This window comes from Muscardinus avellanarius (genome assembly GCF_963383645.1).
Source record: "Muscardinus avellanarius genome assembly, chromosome: 17".
NCBI lineage: Eukaryota > Metazoa > Chordata > Mammalia > Rodentia > Gliridae > Muscardinus > Muscardinus avellanarius.
In genome coordinates, this window is record NC_137803.1 from 52,100,211 (window position 1) to 52,120,823 (window position 20,613).

Consider the following 20,613-nt stretch of genomic DNA (forward strand, 5'->3'; position numbering starts at 1 on the left):
GAGGGAGAAATGAGGCAGGCCACTGGCGGGGCAGGGAGGCCTCAGAGACAGTCCTATTTTTTATTCTTTATTTTGAAACAGGGTCTCACTAAGTTACGGAGGGCCTCACTAAGTAGCTGAGGCTGTCCGCGAACCGCGATCCTCAGGTCTCAAACTCCCGAATGCTGGGATTACAAGCATGCTCCACCATGCCGGGCTTCTATTTTTTATTTTGAAGCATTTGAAACAGTGTCTCACTAAGTTGTGGAGGATCTCACTAAGGTGCTGAGGTTGGCCTTGAACCTGCAATCCTGTCTCAGCCTCCCAAGTACTGGGATTACAAGCGTGTACTGCTGTGCCTGACTTTTATTTTGAAGCAGGGTCTTGCTGTGTTGAGTCTCACTACTTCACTACTTGCTGAGGCTGTCCTTGAGCCTGTGTCCTCCCATTTCAGCCTCCCAAGTACTGGGATTACAGACCCTTGCCACTGCACGCCTGGCTATGCCAAAATGTTTTAGAGGCTCTCAGTGCCTGGTAGGTGTTCATGACTTTTATGTTCTACTCTGACCTTTCTAAATTTCTTTTGTTTTATGTGCACGAATACTTTTTATTCTAAAAAGAGGTTTTTTTTTTTTTTTTTTTTTTTTGGTGCTAAGGTTTGAACCCAGAGGTGTTCTACCTCTAAGCTACACCCACAGCCATTTTTTTTTTTTTTTTTTTGTAGTACTAGGGGTGGAACCCAGAGGCTTTCTACCTCCAGGCTATACTCCCAGACCTATTTTATACTTTATTTAAAAACAGGGTCTCACTAAGTTGCTGAGAGCCTCACTAAGTAGCTGAGGCTGGCTTTGAACCTGTGCGATCCTCCTGTCTCGGCCTCCCATGTGCCGGGATTACAAGCCTGAGCCACCATGCCCGGCTCCAAAGCCTTATTTTTTTATTTTGAAACAGGGCCTTGCCAAGTTGCTGAAACTGGCCACAAATCAGCTATAAGTATTGGAACTGTGTATCACCACTTAAGTATTGGGAAGTTAATAACTTCAAGTATTGGAATTAAGTGTGTACCACCATGTCCAGCTGCATTGTTTGAATTTTTAAAATGAGTATGTATTATCTTCAAGAACTGAAAAGTATTCTTAAAGGATAGGTTGAAAGAGTTAATAATATGCTAGCATGCCACACACTTGGCTTATGGTTTAAAACATTTTTTTATATTCTATTGGACTGTGTTCTATCCCAAAAAGGCATTGGAGATTTTTTTTTTTTTTTTTTTTTTTTTGTGGGTCTGGGGATGGAACCCAGAGACATTTGACCTCCGAGCTACAGCCCCTGCCCTATTTTTTTATTCTTTATTTTGAAAATGGGTCTGAGTTGCAGAGGGCCTTACTAAGTAGCTGAGGCTGTCCGTGAACCGCGATCCTCCGGTCTCAGCCTCCTGAATGCTGAGATTACAAGCGTGCGCCACCACGCCTGGCTGAGAATTTTTTTTTTTAAAGTTCATAGACAGCCGGGCGTGGTGGCGCACGCTTGTAATCCCCCGCGCTTGGGAGGCGGAGACAGGAGAATCGCGCAGGTTCGAAGCCAGCCCAGCCGCGCTGGCGTAAGAGACCCTGTTTCAAAAAAATAAAATAGGTCTGGGAGTGTAGCCCGGAGGTAGAAGGGCTTCCAGGAACCCCAGTACCACCAAAAAAAAAAAAAAAAAAAAAAAAAGTTCATAGTTTCTGTAATGAGCCAGGCATGGAGGCCCATGCTTGTAATCCTAGTACTTGGGAGGATGAGACAGGATGATCTCAGGTTTGTAGTCAGCCTCAGCTACTTAGTGAGGCTCTCTGCAACTTAGACCCTGTTTCAAAATAAAGAATAAAAAACTAGGGCTGGGGGTGTAGCTTGGAGGTAGAATGCCCCTGGGTTCCATCCCCAGTACTGCCAAAAAAAAAAAAAAGAAAAAAAAAGAAAAAAGTTTCTTACAATGAACCGTTTAAAAAATTAATTTAAGAAGAATTATTTAACGCACCCTCAAGGCTCCTCCTTCAGACCCTACGTCTCTTTCCACTCTTATCCTGGTCTCGCTCACTTACCTGAGGTGTCTGTTGTCCGCAAATGACAATTTTGTTCCTCCTTATGACTAAGTAAAATCCATTGTTTCTAGAGGACTAATAATGTAGAATTAAAAAAAACCCTCAACACTAAAATAACCCAATCAGCCGGGCGTGGTGGCCCACACTTGTAATCCCTGCACTTAGGAGGCTGAGACAGGAGGATCACACAAGTTTGAAGCCAGCCTCAGCTACTTAGTGAGACCCTGTTTCCAAATAAAGTATAAAGTAGGTCTGGAGTATATCCCGGAGGTAGAAAAGCCCCTGGGTTCCACACTCAGTACCACAAAAAATATAAATAAATAAAATAACCCAATTAAAAAATGGGCAATTTCCCGGGCGTGGTGGCACACACTTGTAATCCCTGCTCTTGGGAGGCGGAGACAGGAGGATCGCGCAGGTTCAAAGCCAGCCTCGCTGGTTTAAGAGACCCTGTTTCCAAATGAAAATATAAAATAGGTCTAGGAGTGTAGCCCAGAAGTATTAGAGTTTCCAGGAACACCAGTACCACCAAAAAAAAAAAAAAAAAAAAGAAAGAAAGAAAGAAAGAAAGAAAGAACAAGGCAATTAAACCAAATGGACACTTCTCAGAGGAAGAAATACAAATGGCCAATAAGTATATGAAAAAGTCAGGTGTGGTGGCACACACTTGTAATCCCAGTACTTGAGAGGCTGAGAAGGAAGGATTATAGGTCTGAGGACAGCCTCGGCAAATAGTGAGACTCATCAACCAGCAAGACCCTGTTTCAAAAATAAAAAATAGTGCTGGGGGTGTAGCTTGGAGGTAGACTGCCCCTGGGTTCAATGACAGACAGACAGACACACACACACACACACACTCTCTCTCTCTCTCTCTCATGTTCCCACACAGATATTATATATTATATATATGGATATGTCCAACATTATTAGCAATCAGAGAAATGCAAATCAAAACTACACTGAATCCGGGTGTGGTGGCACATGCTTGTAATCCCCGCACTTGGGAGGCTAAGACAGGAGGATCGCACAGGTTCGAAGCCAGCCTCAACTACTTAGTGAGGCTCTCAGCAACTTAGTGAGGCCCTGTTTCCAAATAAAGTATAAAATAGGTCTGGGAGTGTAGCCTGGAGGTTGAAAAGCCCCTGGGTTCCACCCCCAGTACCACCAAAAAAAGAAAAAGAAAAAGGAAAAAGGAAAAGGAAAAAAAATAACATTCTGAGGGTAAAGCTAAGAGTATGCCATTCTGAGTAAAGCTAAGAGTATGCCATACTATAAACTGTATTTCTTGGGATATAGGGATCCTAATACTTCTAAATTTCTCTAATATTTTAATTCAAAAGAACATGTCTTACTTTTGTCAAGTCAAAAACATTTTAAGTTTTCTCATATAAAAGAAACTGACAATAAATTATCTTATTGATATAAAAATTCTCTCCAGTCATCTTTACATTGTTAGTTTATTTTATACCTATTTACATCCACTTCATTAAAGCCAGGCAAAATATCCTTATTTTCATGTTTATATATATACATATAAATATATGTATTAATATATATGTATATACACATTTATGATTGGATTCTTTAGCAAACTGATATTTTCCACTATGTGAAAAATTCTAACCTATAGAAAAGGGAAAACTTATTTGTAATATGAAGTAGAAGTTTTTTTTGTGTATGGTGGTCCTGGGGTTCCTGGAAACCCTTCTACCTCCGGGCTACACTCCCAGACCTATTTTTTATATTTTTATTTGGAAACAGGGTCTCCTAAGCCAGCGAGCCTGGCTACAAACCTGCGCGATCCTCCTGTCTCCGCCTCCCAAGAGCAGGGATTATAAGCGTGCGCCACCACGCCCGGCTGAGACAGAAATTTAAATATGAGAAGTTGAGGGAGTTAAGTCCACTTAAAACAGCTTATTTTACCTAAGAAGTAATATGGTGCCAGTATGTAAGTTAATACAAGGAACAGGAAGAAACCAGACAAAGAACCAATTCTAAGATGATCTCTGCATTTTTAATTTTTTAAAAGGCATGTTCACAGCACACTCCAAGCAATGGTTTGCTGTTTTTTATTTTTGTCAGAGTATGTAAAAAAACAAAACAAAGTTTTAAATGATTGTTTTAAAAATTAGTTCTCTGAAATTTCTGTAAAGTCAATAAATGCCAGTCAAAGTCTTTGTTTCAGAGTAATAAATATTTCAGAAATGTAATGAGTTTACCCCAAGTCACACTTTTCGGAAATGCAGTTAAAGGCAATATAACAGAAACAAAACTACATATTTTCTAGGGGAGAACATATTTGGCCTGTTAAATTAAAAAGAACTCTGCTTTCAAATGCAAATTATATCTAGATTTTAACTTCCTACTACCAGAAAGAAAATTTGAATCCTTAGTGGCTCCAGTCTGACTTTAGTAATTGGAGTATGATTACACTGTACCAATGAACTTCAACCCTATCCAAACCAATGTATTTTCCCAGTACGGTGCTTGCTTTAAGAAGCAGTGTCCAGCCATTACTAAAAACTATTAAAAATGAGGCCAGATAGCTGAAATTAATTGGTTAACTGGCAGGCTGTCTTACATGTACTTTTAATCCTTTGATTTAATAACTCTAGTTTGCACTATTTCTCTCAAACTCAATAATCAATAAGCAGATAGTTTTAGTGCGATATAAACTGAAATCTGTGTTCCTGACTTCATTAAAATATGTCACACACGGTTAAGTCTTATATTCTGTCCTTCCAGGTAAGTGACATTTTCGTTATAAATGAAGAGCAGCCAGACCATGAGTTACATCGCAACCAATTAACCTAAGTGTAGGAACGGTGGAGGTTAAATCTTTAAATTTGGTTGGTTAAGTTCTTGTATATTTATCTCTCTCAGAAACCTATGATGCCGCTTCTTAGATGTGAGTATGGAAGTAGGATTCTGTTCATTTCCATGATGTACAATTAAAAAAACACATTGCCTATGTCTATTTCTAGCACCCACTCTGAAATCAATCTTCCATTGATAACACCCACCAGGGAGAGGACATTTTCCTTTAGAATCATGGTCACAGTCTTGAAGAAGACTTGAGAAGGGCCAATTCTATGCTGATGGCATTGAAGATTTGAGAAAAACACAAAGCAAGGAGGTGAAGAAAGCAAAAGCGTCATCACACCTCCCTGGAAACAATCTGTCCTCTTCTCCCAGCCTGAGAAACGCTACCCAAGCTTCAAAAACTCTTCTCAAAACACTTAATACCTCGAGTCATGTGACATTCAGTCTCCTTCAACTAGATGACCTGTAGCTGTCAAAGAATTAGATCATCCTGTTGATAAGATGAGAGGTAGTGACATTTTATTCTCTCAATGCTAAACATTCCACACATTTGGCGCACGGCGACGGGCAGAGTGCGGAGGCAGCACCGCACACTCGCTCCCCTCGCTTGCGCATTTCAAGTCACCAGCACTTCTCCAGCTACGGCGGTGGACAGCACCGCTGGGTGACCAGGAGAGCGAGCCGCCCTGCTAGTCAGCAGACAGCGCCGGCGGGCCCTCCTCGTCTTTCAAAAAGGAGGCGGCTTTCCTTCCGTTCTTCTGAACATGATCTTCATTCATTTTCTCCAAAGCTTCTATCTACAAAAGAAAAACACTGAATTCAGTTATCAGATTCCTAGCTCTCAGAAACCATACTTTGGATTTAGGCAGGCAGTAGTTACTTTTTTTTGGTACTAGGAATTGGACCTAGAGACCCTTCTACCTCCAAGCTACAACCCCAGCCCAATTTTATTTCTTTATTTAAAAATAGAGTCTCACTAGGTTTTATTGTGTGTGTGTGTGACTACAGATTGAACCCAGCGGCATTCTACCTCAGAGCTACACCCCCAGCCCTATTTTATTTTTGAAACAGGGTCTCACTAGGTTGATGAGCGTCTCACTATTTTCTGAGGCTGTCCTCAATCCTCCTGTCTCAGTCTCTAAGTTCTGGGATTACAAGTGTGTACCATCACACCCACCTATATTTCTACTCTGTTACCACCACGTCATTCCTAATGATACTGGCCTTGAATTAGAATTATTCTGTATGTATCCTGGGCATGGTGGCACATACTTGTAATCCCAGTACTTGGAAGGAAGAGATGGAGGATCACAGATTCACAGCCAACCTCAGCTACTTAGTGAGACCCTCTGCAACTTACTTAGACCCTGTTTCAAAATAAAGAAAAAAATATGTCTGGAGGCATAGCTTGGAGGTAGAATGCCTCTGTGTTCAATCCCTAGTATTGAAAAAAAAATTATTCTGTATGTGTGTATTCATATAGATACATAGACATACATACATATACATGTATGTTTTTTACTTGATTATACACCAGGGTCAACACTCAGTACCTTCATGAAGCTGCTGGAATCTGATAGTCTTCCTGTGTATTCTGTAAAGCTTTTCAGGAACAGCCACACCCCGGCCCTATTTTTAATTATTTATTTATTTTTTGGTGGTACTGGGGTTCCTGGAAATCCTTCTACCCCCGGGCTACACTCCCAGAAACCTATTTTTTTAAAATATTTTTTTATTTGGAAACAGGGTCTCTTAAGCCTGCGAAGCTGGCTTTGAACCTGCACGATCCTCCTGTCTCCGCCTCCCAAGCGCGGGGATTACAAGCGTGTGCCACCATGCCCGGCTTTTATTCTTTATTTTAAAACAGGGTCTTACTAATTTGCAGAGGGCCCCACTAAGTAGTTGAGGCTGGCTGTGAACCTGTGATCCTCCTGTATCAGCCTCCCAAGTACTGGAATTACAAGCATGCACCACCACACACAAACAGAAAAAGGTAATTCTAACATCCAGTGTACAATAGTAAAACCTACTTGCTGAGCTACTTTATTGTGCTAGATGTACAATTTGTCATTTTTTTTTTTGCTTCTCTGGCTTTAGGTTCCAACAGAGCTTGGCTAAACTCAAGGCATACTGGGGAGTTCTGAAACAGGCTCTGTAATTATTCTCTACTTTGGTAAAATGCTGAGAATAATTAGCTGTTGTTTTGCTTTTTGCTTAATTTTAAGAGATCTCTTTTACAGGGAGTTCTCTTGTTTCTGTGGCTCTGATATTGTAATAAAGAAGTATTACTAGGCATGGCCACATCTCACTTTTGGTATTCTATTAAGGACATGGACTGTATGTTTTGTTCTATCCCTCAAAGTGTTTGCCAGTCAACTTCCTCATCCTCACGGAAAATAGAACTAACCTGGAAATGTGTAATTTGCTCACCAATTCCTTGAAGAAGAGTTCTAAGTGTGAAAGGGACCAAACCCAACATTTGGAGAAAAGAAAAAGGAAAATCCCAACTTGGTTTGAGGAGGAGGGCATAACGTGAGCTCTGGTCTCGGTCACCTCCTCCAGGCAGTTTTCCGTCTCCAGCAAGGTGAAGAAGAGCTGTTCGTCACTCACCTCGGCTAGGAAATCGGCTTCGTTATCTGCTGAGATGTTTAAGCCTGAGACAGCATTGAAGAGCTCCCGTTCATTAAGGGCTTCCTTGACTCCTCCCTTCTGGAAAAACTGGTAATAAAACATGAGAAAGATAGTAAGAAATCAGCAAGGTTCTCTTCTACTTGTAAAACTCCACCGAATTCCTCCCCTCATTTTTTAGCCACTGGTTTTCCCACCTAAGTTTAACCACGCTTAGGTTCTATTTGATTTTCCTCTTACACATCTGAACAATCTTTTAGATTTAGTTTGTCACACTGACCTTCAGCTACAAAGATAACTGGTATGTATTAATTGCTTGACACTGCTTTGAATGTCTGGATATAATACACCCGGCTAAATCCATGGGTGAAACTCTCCGGCAGGCTCAGAGGTTGCTTTCAGTGTGAAGTTATTCTATCTAAATTCCAATCGAAATCTCTTGCCAACAGCTCATTTCCCTAGGAATGGCAGACAACGTGACCCGACTTTGTGCCACCGAGCCTAACTCCCCGCACTGTCTTACTCTGCCTGCCGGGGGCAGCGATCACCCACTGTCCACTGTGAAAGCGTCTTCTTTAATGGTAAAATGACGGCCGCAGGCATGCAAGCCTGCTGTGCACCAGCTGCTACTTAAGCACCATGCACACATCAGACGTCGACTCAACTGCTTAAGCAGTAAGAGCCCAAACAAAATCTCATTTCCTCCCTTGGAAATTTTGCTCACATGTGAGACATGGAATCAATTTTTTGCTGAAAGTGAAATCTGACAAATTGATCGTTATTTCCTTATCCTGAAGTAGCCAGTGTCCCATCCTTCAGTTTCTAAGAATTTGGTTCTCTTATTTAACTTAGGAGTGAGAAAAATACTTGAACCGGCTACAACCTAACTTACTAGTTTTCATGCCTACCTGTGAAACATTCCTACAGTCACGGAACAAGAACTCCAGGCCGTGAGGATGGGTTGGTTCAACGGACTGACTGACGTCAATCAACCAGACCTGTTTAAAGACAGAGCACACACTGATGCACTCAGATTCAGTAACTTGCAAGGGCGAGTCTCATCTAAACATTGACAGGAGTTCTCCTTACCTTCCCAGCATGCCACAGCATGTTATACTCGCTGAGGTCGGCATGTACGAGTGTACACTCATGGTATAGCTGCTGCATCAACTGAAAGGAAGAACGGCAAGTATGTAGGAAACTAAGAAGCAATTCTGTTTTAGTACTAGAGATGAGCCCAAAGGAATTCTACCTGTGAGCTATGCCCTAAGCCAATTTAGTTTGCCACAGGGTCTCACTAAGTTGCTGAGGCGGGCCTCTAACCTGTGATTCCCCTGTCTGTCTCCTGTCTGAGCCTCCCAAGTTACAGGTATGCACCATCGTGCTCGAGGGAAATTTATTATTATTATTTTTTGTGGTACTGGGGATGGAACCCAGAGGCATTCTACCTCTGGGCTACATGCCCAGCCCTATTTTATTCTTTATTTTGAAACAGGGCCTCACTGAGTTGCAAAGGGCCTAAGTAGCTGAGGCTGTCTGCAAACTGTGATACTCCTGTCTTGGACTCCGAATGCTCTATGGAATAAGGTATATTTACCTATACAATCTAAATGTGTTTGTCAATATTTTTTCAGAAAAACAAGTTTATAAAACTTTTTTCCTTTTTTTCTGTGTGTGGGGTTAGAAACTGAACCCAGAGCCTTGAACATGCCACACCCCAGCTCCCAAAGCTTATTTTCTCTTTCCTTTGTATAAGTTAGGGCTGGCTTTGTTGTGTTTAGGTGGGGGGGGGGCAGGGAGATAATAGGGGAAATCAGCAGGTGGCATTCTAATTCCTAATACCTCAAGGATCAAGAAGCCAAGGTCAGATCTGGATTCCCACACAGGAAGGACTGCCGCTGAATCCACGGACACTACTTACATTGTAGGAGAGGTAAGGTAAGCCACTTCTCTCTATACAAGGACAAATATATCCAGGCATGGAGGTGCACGCCCAGAACCCCAGGACTTGGGAGGCTGAGACAGGAGGAGGCTCTCAGCAACCTAGCAGACTGCTTCAAAAAACAAAACAAAACAAAACAAAAAGGGTTGGGAGTGTAGCTTGGAGGTAGACTGCTCTGGGTTCAGTCCCGGTATTATTCATTCAATCATACATATATACATAAGCAGACAAATGTCCCATAAAGACCTTTATAGGGCACATAGAATTCTAAGGTAAAAGGTAATTTCCCGTCAGACATGTAAAAAAAAGGTGTTCTTCTAAATTAAGTAGCATTAGCTATTCATTACCGATGGTGGTCTGTAGCCATATAGTAGAAATTAACATTAATGCATTTGTGCCAGCCTTAATAGAATTAAAAAGCCAAGGGTCATCATTTTTTCATCGCTTCCCCGGCCACCCCACTTCCCAAGGAGCCAGAAGAATGGACCCTCAGGCTCCATCTTAATTTTAACAGTGCTTTCATATTCACATTAGCTGCTTCATGACGTGAGGGTTCCATGAAGACTGTGTGAAACGCAGAGAAGTCTTTCCGGAGTTCACTTGAAATAGTGCCGACAATAATAACAGTATTAGCATTTCCTTAAACTGGAAGGCCACAGTTATTTTATTTTAGGTACCTGGGATTGAACCCAGGAGGCATTCTACCTCTGAGCTACACCCTCAGCCCTATTTTTTTGTTTGTTTGTTTTTGAAACAATGTTTTGCTAAGTTGCTGAGATTGGCCCCAAACTTTTGATCCTTCTATCTCAGCCTCCAAAGTACAGGGATTACAGGTATGTACTCCCATACCCAGCAAGGCCTCAATTTTTATTTATTTTTATTTTTTTTCTGCGGTACTGGGCATGGAACCCAGGGGCACTGTACCTCCGACCTACACCTCCAGCCCTATTTTTTATTCTTTATTTTGAAATATGGTCTCACTGAGTTGCAAAAGACCTCACTAAGCAGTAGCTGAGGCTGTCCTCAAACTGTGATCCTCTTGTCTGGGCATTCCAAATGCTGGGATTACAGGCGTGCGCCACCACACCTGGCTTCAGTCCTATTTTTTATTTTGAAACAGGTCTCACTGAGTTGCAAAGGACCTCACTAAGTAGTAGCTGAGACTGTCTGCAAACTGCGATCCTCCTGTCTCAGCCTCCTGAATGCTGGGATTACAAGCCTGCACCACCACGCCCAAAGGCCTCAAATTTAATTTCTGCCCCTTAGCATGAATAACTTCAAGACTTCTGACGTGTCCTCCAGTCCTAACACCTGCACTCCCTATGTTTACTCTCTGCTGCCTGCAGTTTTTGCCACCAGTTTCCCACAACGAGACCAAATCAGGTTTCCTCTGATAGGTCCTTCCTTCACTGTCAAAGAGCCACAACGTTCCAGAGGGCACCCAAATCAATGAGGCACTATCCTGCTAAGTGAGGTAACATCAATATCAAAGAAGTTTTGTGAAAAATAGCTTCATGTTCTATGTCACTAATGCTAACAAAAGCTTTCTCTTGTTCCTCAAATCCTACCCACATTTTGATATTCACATTGCTTCAAATACTGTCAATGCTGGGTGTGGTGGTACACACTTTTAATCCCAGCACTTGGGAGGCTGAGAGAGGAGGTTCGCAGGTTTGTGGCCAGATTCCACTATTTGGTGAGGCCCTCTGCAACTTAGTGAGAGCCTGTTTCAAAATAAAGAATAAAAAAATAGGGCAGGAGGTGTAGCCCGAAGGTAGAATGCCTCTAGGTTCAATTCCAGTACTGCAGAAAGAAAAACAAAACAAAACAAAAAAACCCGTCAGTCTGTCCTTGTTATGCCACCTTGAAATAGTACTACTCCGTGAGGGAGGCTTTTCATAATTTAGAGGACATCTTTCTTCTGTCCCTAGGTTGTCCTCCAATCCCTGCACTCAATGGTCCTCCGGGCTCCGTCTCTCAAGGAGTTGGGCCTACAGGCGTAAACCAGCACACTTGCCTAGAGGACGTTTTTAAGAGTCGGTGTGTGAGTGCTTTTAAAGGCACAACTTACGTGAAGAGTTTGGTAGTAGGCTTCTTTCATTTCTTCACTACTGAGCTTTACTTCTTTTAATTTAGGGGCTGGAACTTGATCATGGCCAATAAAAGACATAACTAAAATGTGTTTCTTGAGCAGTACGACTGTTGGGCAAGGAATTCCAGCTCTCTGCATTCTGCACAGAAGGAAATGATTGAGAATGTTAAGATCGATGGAGAAAACATCATTATCCAATAAATACATAAGCAGGGTCTGCACTGAGCTGGCGCTACACTACCCTGGCAACATGGAAATGGAAACCAGACGCTGCCCTGCCCATAACCAACCCGGGGACCAGTGGGAATAGCCATGTGAGGAGGCGAGGAGCGAGCACGGGAACTCATGGTGTGAGCAGGTGCTATGGGGAACCGGCAAGCAAGGCTTTTCAGAAGAAGAGGAGGGGAACAAAGGCCAGATAGAGAGTGTGAAGAAACGCACGGGCGTCCAGGAGCACAGCCCGCTGGGAACGCACAGCAGTCAACAGGGCTGGATCTGTGGAGAGGGAAGCGCAGTGTGTGCTGAGGATAAAGACACAGACAAGCTCCACCCAGGCCTCTGAGTTCACAGGAAAGCGTGAGCGCTGCTGATGACTTGAAGAAGCCAGGGGACAAGGAGCGAGTAGTAGAGCAGGACCAGAGGGCAGGAAGGCCTGGGAAATGTGCTCAGTGGACACTCTCAGCAGAATTCAATAGGATGGAAATACTTTATAAACATGAATTTAAAATATATTACTTTTAAATTTTTTTGGTGGTACTGGGGTTCCTGGAAGCCCTTCTACCTCCAGGCTATACTCCCAGACCTATTTTTATATTTTATTTGGAAACAGGGTCTCTTATGCCAGCGCGGCTGGCTGTGAACCTGCATGGTCCTCCTGTCTCCGCCTCCCAAGCACGGGGATTACAGGCGTGCGCCACCACGCCCGGCCCATAAATATGACTTTTGAAAGCAAACATCTTTAGAAAAGGAAAAAACGAAAAACTTCTATAGATAATGGGAGGATTTATTTATGAGGAAGGTTACTGCTCAATCTCTTGGTTGATAAATTCCTTGATAGAAAACAAATGACTTAGAGAATTGAGAAACAAGTCTAACATGCTAAAGCAAAATCGATTTAAATGGTTAAGATCCCACCCCCACCAAGTCAGCAAATTACAGTAATAACATCTTCCAAAATAAAAATAGAAATCATTAGCCGGGTGTGGTGGCGCACGCGTGTGATCCCCGCGCTTGGGAGGCTGAGACAGGAGGATCGCGCAGGTGTGAAGCCAGCCTCAGCTACTTAGTGAGGCTCTCAGCAACTTAGTGAGACCCTGTTCCCAAATAAAGTAAAAAAAATTAAAAATAAAAAAATAGGGCTGGGAGTGTAACTCGGAGGTAGAAAGCCCCTGGTCCCACCCCCAGTACCACCATCAAAAAAAAAAAAAAAAAAAAAAAATCATTATTTGTATTGAGCCTAACTGGAAGCTGGACATTTCAATTCTTAAGAAAGACAATTTAAAATTAAGAGACCACTCAGCTAAATTCCAGTTAAATACATAGAAATGTTTTCTCAAAAAACTCCACAGTAAGTATTAGAATTTCAAGGCTTCTCATTATTTCTGTAAATGAATTTAAAAGCAAGCATGGATATTTTTGCCTGGCTAGCAGTCCCAATACAATACGGCAATTACCCGAGATGACTTCCAGGACAGTGACTTCCTTTACCTTGTAAGATTGTGCATCTCTTTTTCTGCCCACATGCGGATGATCTTACGAGGATTTAGTTTACTGAAGCGATCTTTGAACCTGAAATCATCTTTAATGTATTTGTCACGATTCTTAAACTCATTAAGGGTTGTCTTAAATACCTTGACGGCACATTCTGTAGGTATAGCGTTACCACCTTCCTGTTCATCTTCCATGCTAAGCGGAAGAAGAAAACTTAAGTCAGCACAGGTTACCAGCTCACAATTAAACAATCTCAGTGAAGAGTGTAACTCCACAACACATCTACCTTCTCTAGGAGTGTCGATGGAACCCAGGGACATTCTACTTCTGAGCTACACCCCCAGCCCTAATTTTATTTTTTATTCTTTATTTTGAAACAGGGGCTAAGTTGCAGAGGGCCTCACTAAGTAGGCGAGGCTGTCCGCAAACCCCGATCCTCCCGTCTCGCCCTCCCAATGCTAGGATTGCAAGTATGCACCACTACACCCAGCTGAAGTCTTAGTGTTTTTGTTTTTTTTTTTTTTTGCAGGTTTGGTAATGGAACCCAGGGACATTCAACCTCCGAGCTACACCCCTGCCCTATTTTTTATTCTTTATTTTGAAACTGGGTCTCACTGAGTTGCAGAGGGCCTCACTAAGTAGCTGAGGCTGTCTGCGAACTACGATCCTTCAGTCTCAGCCTCCCAAATGCTGGGATTACAAGCGTGCGCCACCATGCCCGGCTTGAAGTCTTAGTAGTAAGACTTCAAGTTTAATAAACCTTGACTTTTGGGGGTTTGTTTTTGTTTGTTTTGAGGTCTTGCTATGTTGCCTGGGATGGCCCAGAACTCTTAGGCTCAAGTAATCCTTCTGCCTCAGTCCCAGAAGAGCTGGACCTATCTGCATTTGCCACTATGCCTAGTTTTTTTGTTTTGTTTTTACTTTTTTTGTGAGTGTATGGTACTGAGGATTGAACTCAAGGCCATTCTGCCTCTGAACTATACCCCCAGCCCTATTTTATTTTTTATTTGGAAATAGGATCTCACTAAGTTGCTGAGGATGGCTGTGAACCTGTGATCCTCCTGTCTCAGCCTCCCAGGTACTTAGATTATAAACATGCACCACCACACTCAACAGTTTTTTAACTTTCAAATAAATGTTCAGCCAGTTTTGAGCAATCCATAATATTCATTACTTGATGATTAGGGAATCAGGCTCAAGAAACAATGAAAAGATATGTACTTTAAAACAGGCTATAATCTACCTGGAATGGTTAGGGGGCAAAATTAAATAGAAGTAACACATACAGTAGCTTCTTTTATATTTTTTATTTTGTGTGTGTGTGTGTGTGTGTGTGTGTGTGTGTGTGTGTGTGTGATACTGGGGATTGAACTCAGGGGGCATTCTACCTTTGAGCTACAGCCATGGCCCTATTATTTATTCTCTATTTTGAAACAGGGTCTCACTAAGTTGCGGAGGGCCTTCCCAAGTAGCTGAGGCTGGCTGTGTACCCGCAATCATCCTATCTCAGCCTCCCAAGTACTGGGATTACAAGCGTGCACCACCACGCCTGGCCTGTACACTAGCTTTCTGAAAATAACTCTCACCCTACCAGATATTTGGTGAGTAAAGAGGTCCCTGCCTTGTGAGTCTACAGAGGGTGGAGGGAATACAAGCAGAGCATGAATGGACAGGTGTCTCTGGGTTGGAAGGCAAGGCTTCACAGCACAGGGGGCACAGAAACAACCAGGACAATGGAGAGGGTGTGACAGTTGTTAGCAAGAGCAGGGTAGGAAACCACAGGATGCGTCTAGGGATTAATAAACACAGCCATTAAGGCTTGGCCGGAGGGAGGAAGTATATAAGAAGCTGGAGCTGAAGGGAAGAGAGGAAGGCAGATGTGTGGGGAGCCTGGATGTGTCCCAAGGTGGTGGGGACTCACGAGGACTCTCAAGGCACTGTCAGGACAAGAGAGAGCAGGGGCGGGGCTGGGGCCAGAATCATGGTGATTGGAGGAGGGCACTATTTACCTTTAAACACCTGAAGGGATGGCAATCAGGAAAAGAAAGGAACTCTATGTCCAGAGGACAGGATCTGAATGAAACCACCAACCTCCTCTGTACCGCATTCTCCTGGCTGGCTCTTCCTCCATTTAAGTCTCGAAAGGTCAAAGTCCTCCAGTGGTTAAAGTAACCTCCCCGCCTTTCTGGGCAACTGTGTTCAGTCCACGGCTTTAACACCAGCACTCCCAACCCCAGCCCCGACCCTCTCCAGAACTCGAGGCCCACTGTCCAACCCTGCTGACATCACCTAGATGTCTAGCAGACACCTTCAACTTTACACGTCCAAAGCAAAACTCAGTGACCGCTGCCTCGGCCTCCCCCGCCCCAGGCCTCGGTGAGCAGCACCACCCAGCTGTTCTGGGCAGCAGGAGCACCCCACATCCAACGAATAACCACTGCGGACCGGACCTTCACACACAGCGGCATCTCTTCCTCACTTCGCTCCCCTCTCACTCCAAGTCACCACCACAGCTCATGTGGACTGCTATGAAGGCTTTTTGCTGTCACTCATTTCCTCAGGGCAGCTGAGTCATCTTTTGAAAACAGAGCCACAGCTTCGGCTCACACTGCAGCTAAGTACAGAGCGGACCCCTCCCGCGAACAGTGCTGCCTGCCAGCTCCTGACTCTGCCCCTCCTCCCCCCTCTATTTGCCACAGTCCCCACCCTGAACTTGGGCCTGTCCTAAGGCTCAGCACCAGCTCTTCTCTGGTGGAGGATGCCCTCCATCTGACTGCTGATGTGTCCCAGATGTGCCATTCAAGTGTCCCTCCATCAGAGAGGGAGCCCTTGTCCTACAAATAAAAACCAGTCAGCTGGGCATGGTGACACATGCCCGTAATTCCAGTACTCGGGAGGCTGAGATAAGAGGATTGCAGGTTTGAGGCCAGCCTCATCAACTTAGTGAGGCTGTCAGCAATGTAGCAAGACCCTATTTACAAACTAAAAATACAACAGGGTTAGGGGTGTAGCTCAGAGGTAGAATGCCTCTGGGTTCAATCCCCAGTACCACAAAAACAGTAACAACAGCAGCAAAACTAGTCAACCAGTCACTACAATATCACCCTGTTTTAACTATTGCATAGCACAAATCTGAATTTTATAAATTTGTAACCATCTTAGAAGAGGGTTGGTGACGGGGTCAAAAGCACTCTGTGCAAGCAGAGACCTGCCTTTTACTACTCATGGCTGTACCCCAGAACCTGGAGAGGACCTGGATGTGGTCGCTGCTCCAATACTCGGTGAATAGACGAATCAAGTTTCAGGGAGAGAGATTAGAGACTCTCTACAAAGGAACTTTTACAATAACCTAAAGGTGTTACCGACAGAGCAGGCTAGCGCGTAAGAAGATTAATCCCCTGCCACTGGAATAGTTTAACCACAAAGTGGATTAGACCCTATAAAAAATTCCACAGAAGAGATTTCTTGCTTGGCAAGTTACCAGTCTAGAGTCCGATTTGTTACTTATCTTACTCGGCTGCGGCCTTGTGGGCCCCAAGCTGAGAGCCCGGCTAAGCCACGCCTGGACTGCCAGTCAACAGTGACTGCGCGGGGACAAGTGTGGCCGGAAGCCGCTAGACTTGTGCCCATTCACTGTAGAGCACAGCAAACTTACAGCCTTATAAAAAGCACTTACTTTCAGTTGTATAAAGCTGGATACTATCTAATTCTGTTAACTTACAAATGCCAAGGTACAGATTATGAGTATCAATTTTGCCAAATGGAAAAAGTTCATTATATCAAAGTATCACTAAGTAAAATAGAAAATAATCAAAGATAAAAGAAGCAGTTCACACACACACACACACACACACACACACACACACACACACAAACACACACACACACACGGGCCAATAAGACACCTGAAAATATACACAATCTTAATCACAAATAACGTACACCAAACTACCAAGACAATAATTTTCTTTTTCTTTTGTGTGTGTGTGGTACTGGGGATTGAACCCGGAGACATTCTACCTCCAAGCTACACCCCCAGCCCTATCTTTTATTCTTAATTTTGAAACAGGGTCTCACTAAGTTGCAGAGGGCCTCAGTAAGTAGCTGAGGCTGACCATGAACCTGTGATCCTCCTGTTTCAGCCTCCCAAGTACTGGGATTACGAGTGCGCGCCACCATGCCTGGCAACCTTTCATTTTTTTCCATAGACAAAAAATGTTAAGTTTGATAATACTAAGTACTGATGAGGACAAGAGAAAAAGGCTCATGCTGCTGGTGCAGCATAAACTGCTTAAGCTTCCCATGGGGCAGTCTAGCAGAATCACACAGCATTCAGAACATATACAATCTGCAAACCTGCCTAGCTCATGGGGAATTTTACATTTGCCTTACCACTAAAAGATAAATACAATTTCAAGATTCTAACAATTGGTGTAACAAAAAAGAAAGAAAAATTAACTTTTAAAATTGAAATTTCTCATATAAAAGGAATAAAAAATAGCTTGTAATGATAGATAAGGGTGCAAACAGTGAGCAAAATCAGATACTCCCCATTCAGTGAGGGCTTCCACTGCTTAACAAAAAAAAAAAAAGAAAAAAATTACAGTACAGGGTTTCATCCCCTGTACCATAAAAAATAAATAAAATACATTAACTGGAAAAAAAAAATCCTGACTGTATAATCTCTTTTTGCATGAGCAAAGTAAAGGACAAAGGCATGCAAATCTCTGGAAGGTGAGACTTAAAAGTGTTACTATCAGTTAGTTTTGGAAAAAGAACTGATGAAGAAGGGCAGGTAAAATGAGGATATTTTTCATTTTAATCCTTTCTATACAGTTTTAATTAATCACCATGGATAGTTTTTCATTTTAAAATAATTTGTAGCATTAAGTTATATTTGCCTGGTCTCAGGGAATCCTCAAATGAAATTTAGAAAGAGGAAAACAAAGACTAAAGAAATGTTTACTAAGATGAATATATACTAGGTATTATAAAATATTATCTAAGGCGGATGTGGTGCCACACACTTGTCATCCCAGGGCTTGGGAGGCGGAGACAGGAGGATCGCACAGGTTCAAAGCCAGCCTCAGCAACTCAGCAAACCCTGTTTCCAAATTATAGAAAATAGGTCTGGAAGTGTAGCCCAGAGGTAGAAAGACCCCGGGTTCCATCCCTAGCACACCACACCACACACACACACACACACACACACACACACACACACACACAGAAATCTAATTTATTTCCACAAAAATCCCATGAGGTAAGAAACAGCTTTTATTTTTATCTATCCTACCTCCGAGCTACACCCCTTGTCCTATTTTTTATTCTTCATTTTGAAACTGGGTCTCACTGAGTTGCAGAGGGCCTCACAAAGTAGCTGAGGCTGGCCAAGAACCGCAACCCTCCTGTCTCAGCCTCCCGAATGCTGGAATTACAAGCGTGCGCCACCACGCCCGGCTTTTATTTTTATTTTGAGACACGGTCTTTCTAGTTTGTGAAGCCCTCACTAAGTTGCTGAGGCTACCTTTGAACCTGTGATCCTGTCTCAGACTCCAAAATAGGCATGCACTACCACACCTGGCAAGATCATTTTTATATGAGATTCAGTAACTTGTTCTAGATCACTTAGTTTGAAAAATGTAAGCTCCAATGTTAAGATTTTCTTTATCTTATCTTTTAATTTTTATATTTTGGTGCTGGGGGTCAAACTCAGGACCTCCAATGAGCTACACCTCCAGCCCCAACATTCATTTTTATCTTCTTCATTTTTATTTTTGTGGCACGAGGGATTGAACCCATGGGCATTCTGCCTCTATTTTATTTTTTACTTTGAAACAGGGTCTAAGTTGCTGAGGGCCTCACAGAGCTGCTGAGGCTGGCTTCCATCCTGCCATCCTCCTGTCTCAGCCTCCTACGTATTGGGATTACAAGCATGCAACACCAAGCCCGGCTTATCTTCTTCCTTTTTAGAACTTAATGGCAGGGCCCGGGATGTAGTTCAGTGGCAAAGTGCCTGATTTGCAGGTGTGGTGCTCTGGGTCTGCACCCAGGTTCCAAAAAAAAAAAAAACAAAAAAACCCCTTTAAAAAAATAACCTTAGAACTTAATAGTAATCATAGTCATTCATTATGTGATTTTATGTGAATGTTTCATCTAGAAAGAGGGACTAGTCAAACATTAAGAAAACTAAAGTCAAGGCCTTGACCAGCAACCATCGGAGCCCTTCTATTTCACCTAGACTGTGCAGGCTAACACTTTCCATTACTCTGCTTCATGCAGTGCTGACTCTGGTTCTGTGTAAATGTACCGATCCTGGGGAGAAGGGGCTGAGCTTCTGTGCACAGGGAGGTACTGTGTTTTGTTCATTTACCTCCCTCCATATGCATGAAAGACAACAGACTCCTTTCCTGTACTAATACAGCCAGTGATTGTCTCCAGCATTCCAGAGTTGACCATTTTATACATAAGTAAACGTGTCTTAGGATCGACTGCTTTTTCCTGCAAAAGATAAAGTACTGTAAGTGAAAGTGACTATTAATCATAGAACATTTTCTGAATCATTTCTAATCTGACATTCAAAATAAATACTTATATAAAGTTTACTATTTGATTGACTTATGTAAATATATGTGTATGTGTTTCTGTACCCGTGTGTGTGTGTGTGTGTGTGTGTGTATGTGTATATATATATATATATAACAGGCTCTTAAGAGTATCATCAAGATATGTCATTCCTATAAATATAACTCTAACATTTTTTTTTTTCCGGTGGTACTGGGGTTCTTGGAAACCCTTCTATCTCCAGGCTATACTCCCAGACCCATTTTTTATATTTTTATTTGGAAACAGGGTCTCCTAAGCCAGTGCGCGCAGCTGGCTTTGAACCTGCGCGATCCTCCTGTCTCTGCCTCCCAAGCGCGGGGATTACAAGCGTGGGCCACCATGCCCGGCTTAACTCTAACGTTTTTAAAAATGAATATCTAAAAAGCACCATTCCTAATCAGACCCTAGAAGAGTGATACCACGACAGGGCGTGGGGACAGGAAGCCTCAGGATTTCAGGTCAGACAGGGCTACGATATGGGTTTGATGAATGTCCCAAGCTTGGGCCACAGTTACCATTTCTGTGAGGGCCATCTTTAGGGGTCAGGATTTATTAAAGGGAGTGCACAGAGGGACGTCTAGAGCTGACAGCAGAGCCACAGCAACCAACGTCCCAAGGACAGAAGGAAGACTGCCCAAGGAGGGGAAGGCGTAAGAAGTTCCTGAGTGAGGGTGCAGGACGGACGTCGAGTGAAAACGACTCAGCCTGCTCTCCTCCCAGCAGGCCCACCCTAACTGCACTCGTGTCTGAGGATG

At 43.1% G+C, this 20,613-nt stretch overlaps 1 protein-coding gene across 1 annotated transcript in view; it reads right to left on the bottom strand.

Moving 5' to 3' along the window:
- Positions 1 to 5,569: 5,569 nt before the first annotated feature.
- Positions 5,570 to 20,613, bottom strand: part of RIOK3 (RIO kinase 3) — a gene marked incomplete at both ends in the record, with an annotated part of 29,619 nt that continues 14,575 nt past the window's right edge. Inside the window, 7 exons of the mRNA XM_080714439.1 lie at positions 5,570 to 5,677; positions 7,491 to 7,598; positions 8,417 to 8,506; positions 8,598 to 8,678; positions 11,522 to 11,681; positions 13,250 to 13,447; positions 19,626 to 19,753. Of these exons, the coding sequence (XP_080570565.1) occupies positions 5,570 to 5,677; positions 7,491 to 7,598; positions 8,417 to 8,506; positions 8,598 to 8,678; positions 11,522 to 11,681; positions 13,250 to 13,447; positions 19,626 to 19,753 (873 nt within the window). The remainder of the gene's footprint in view (positions 5,678 to 7,490; positions 7,599 to 8,416; positions 8,507 to 8,597; positions 8,679 to 11,521; positions 11,682 to 13,249; positions 13,448 to 19,625; positions 19,754 to 20,613) is intronic.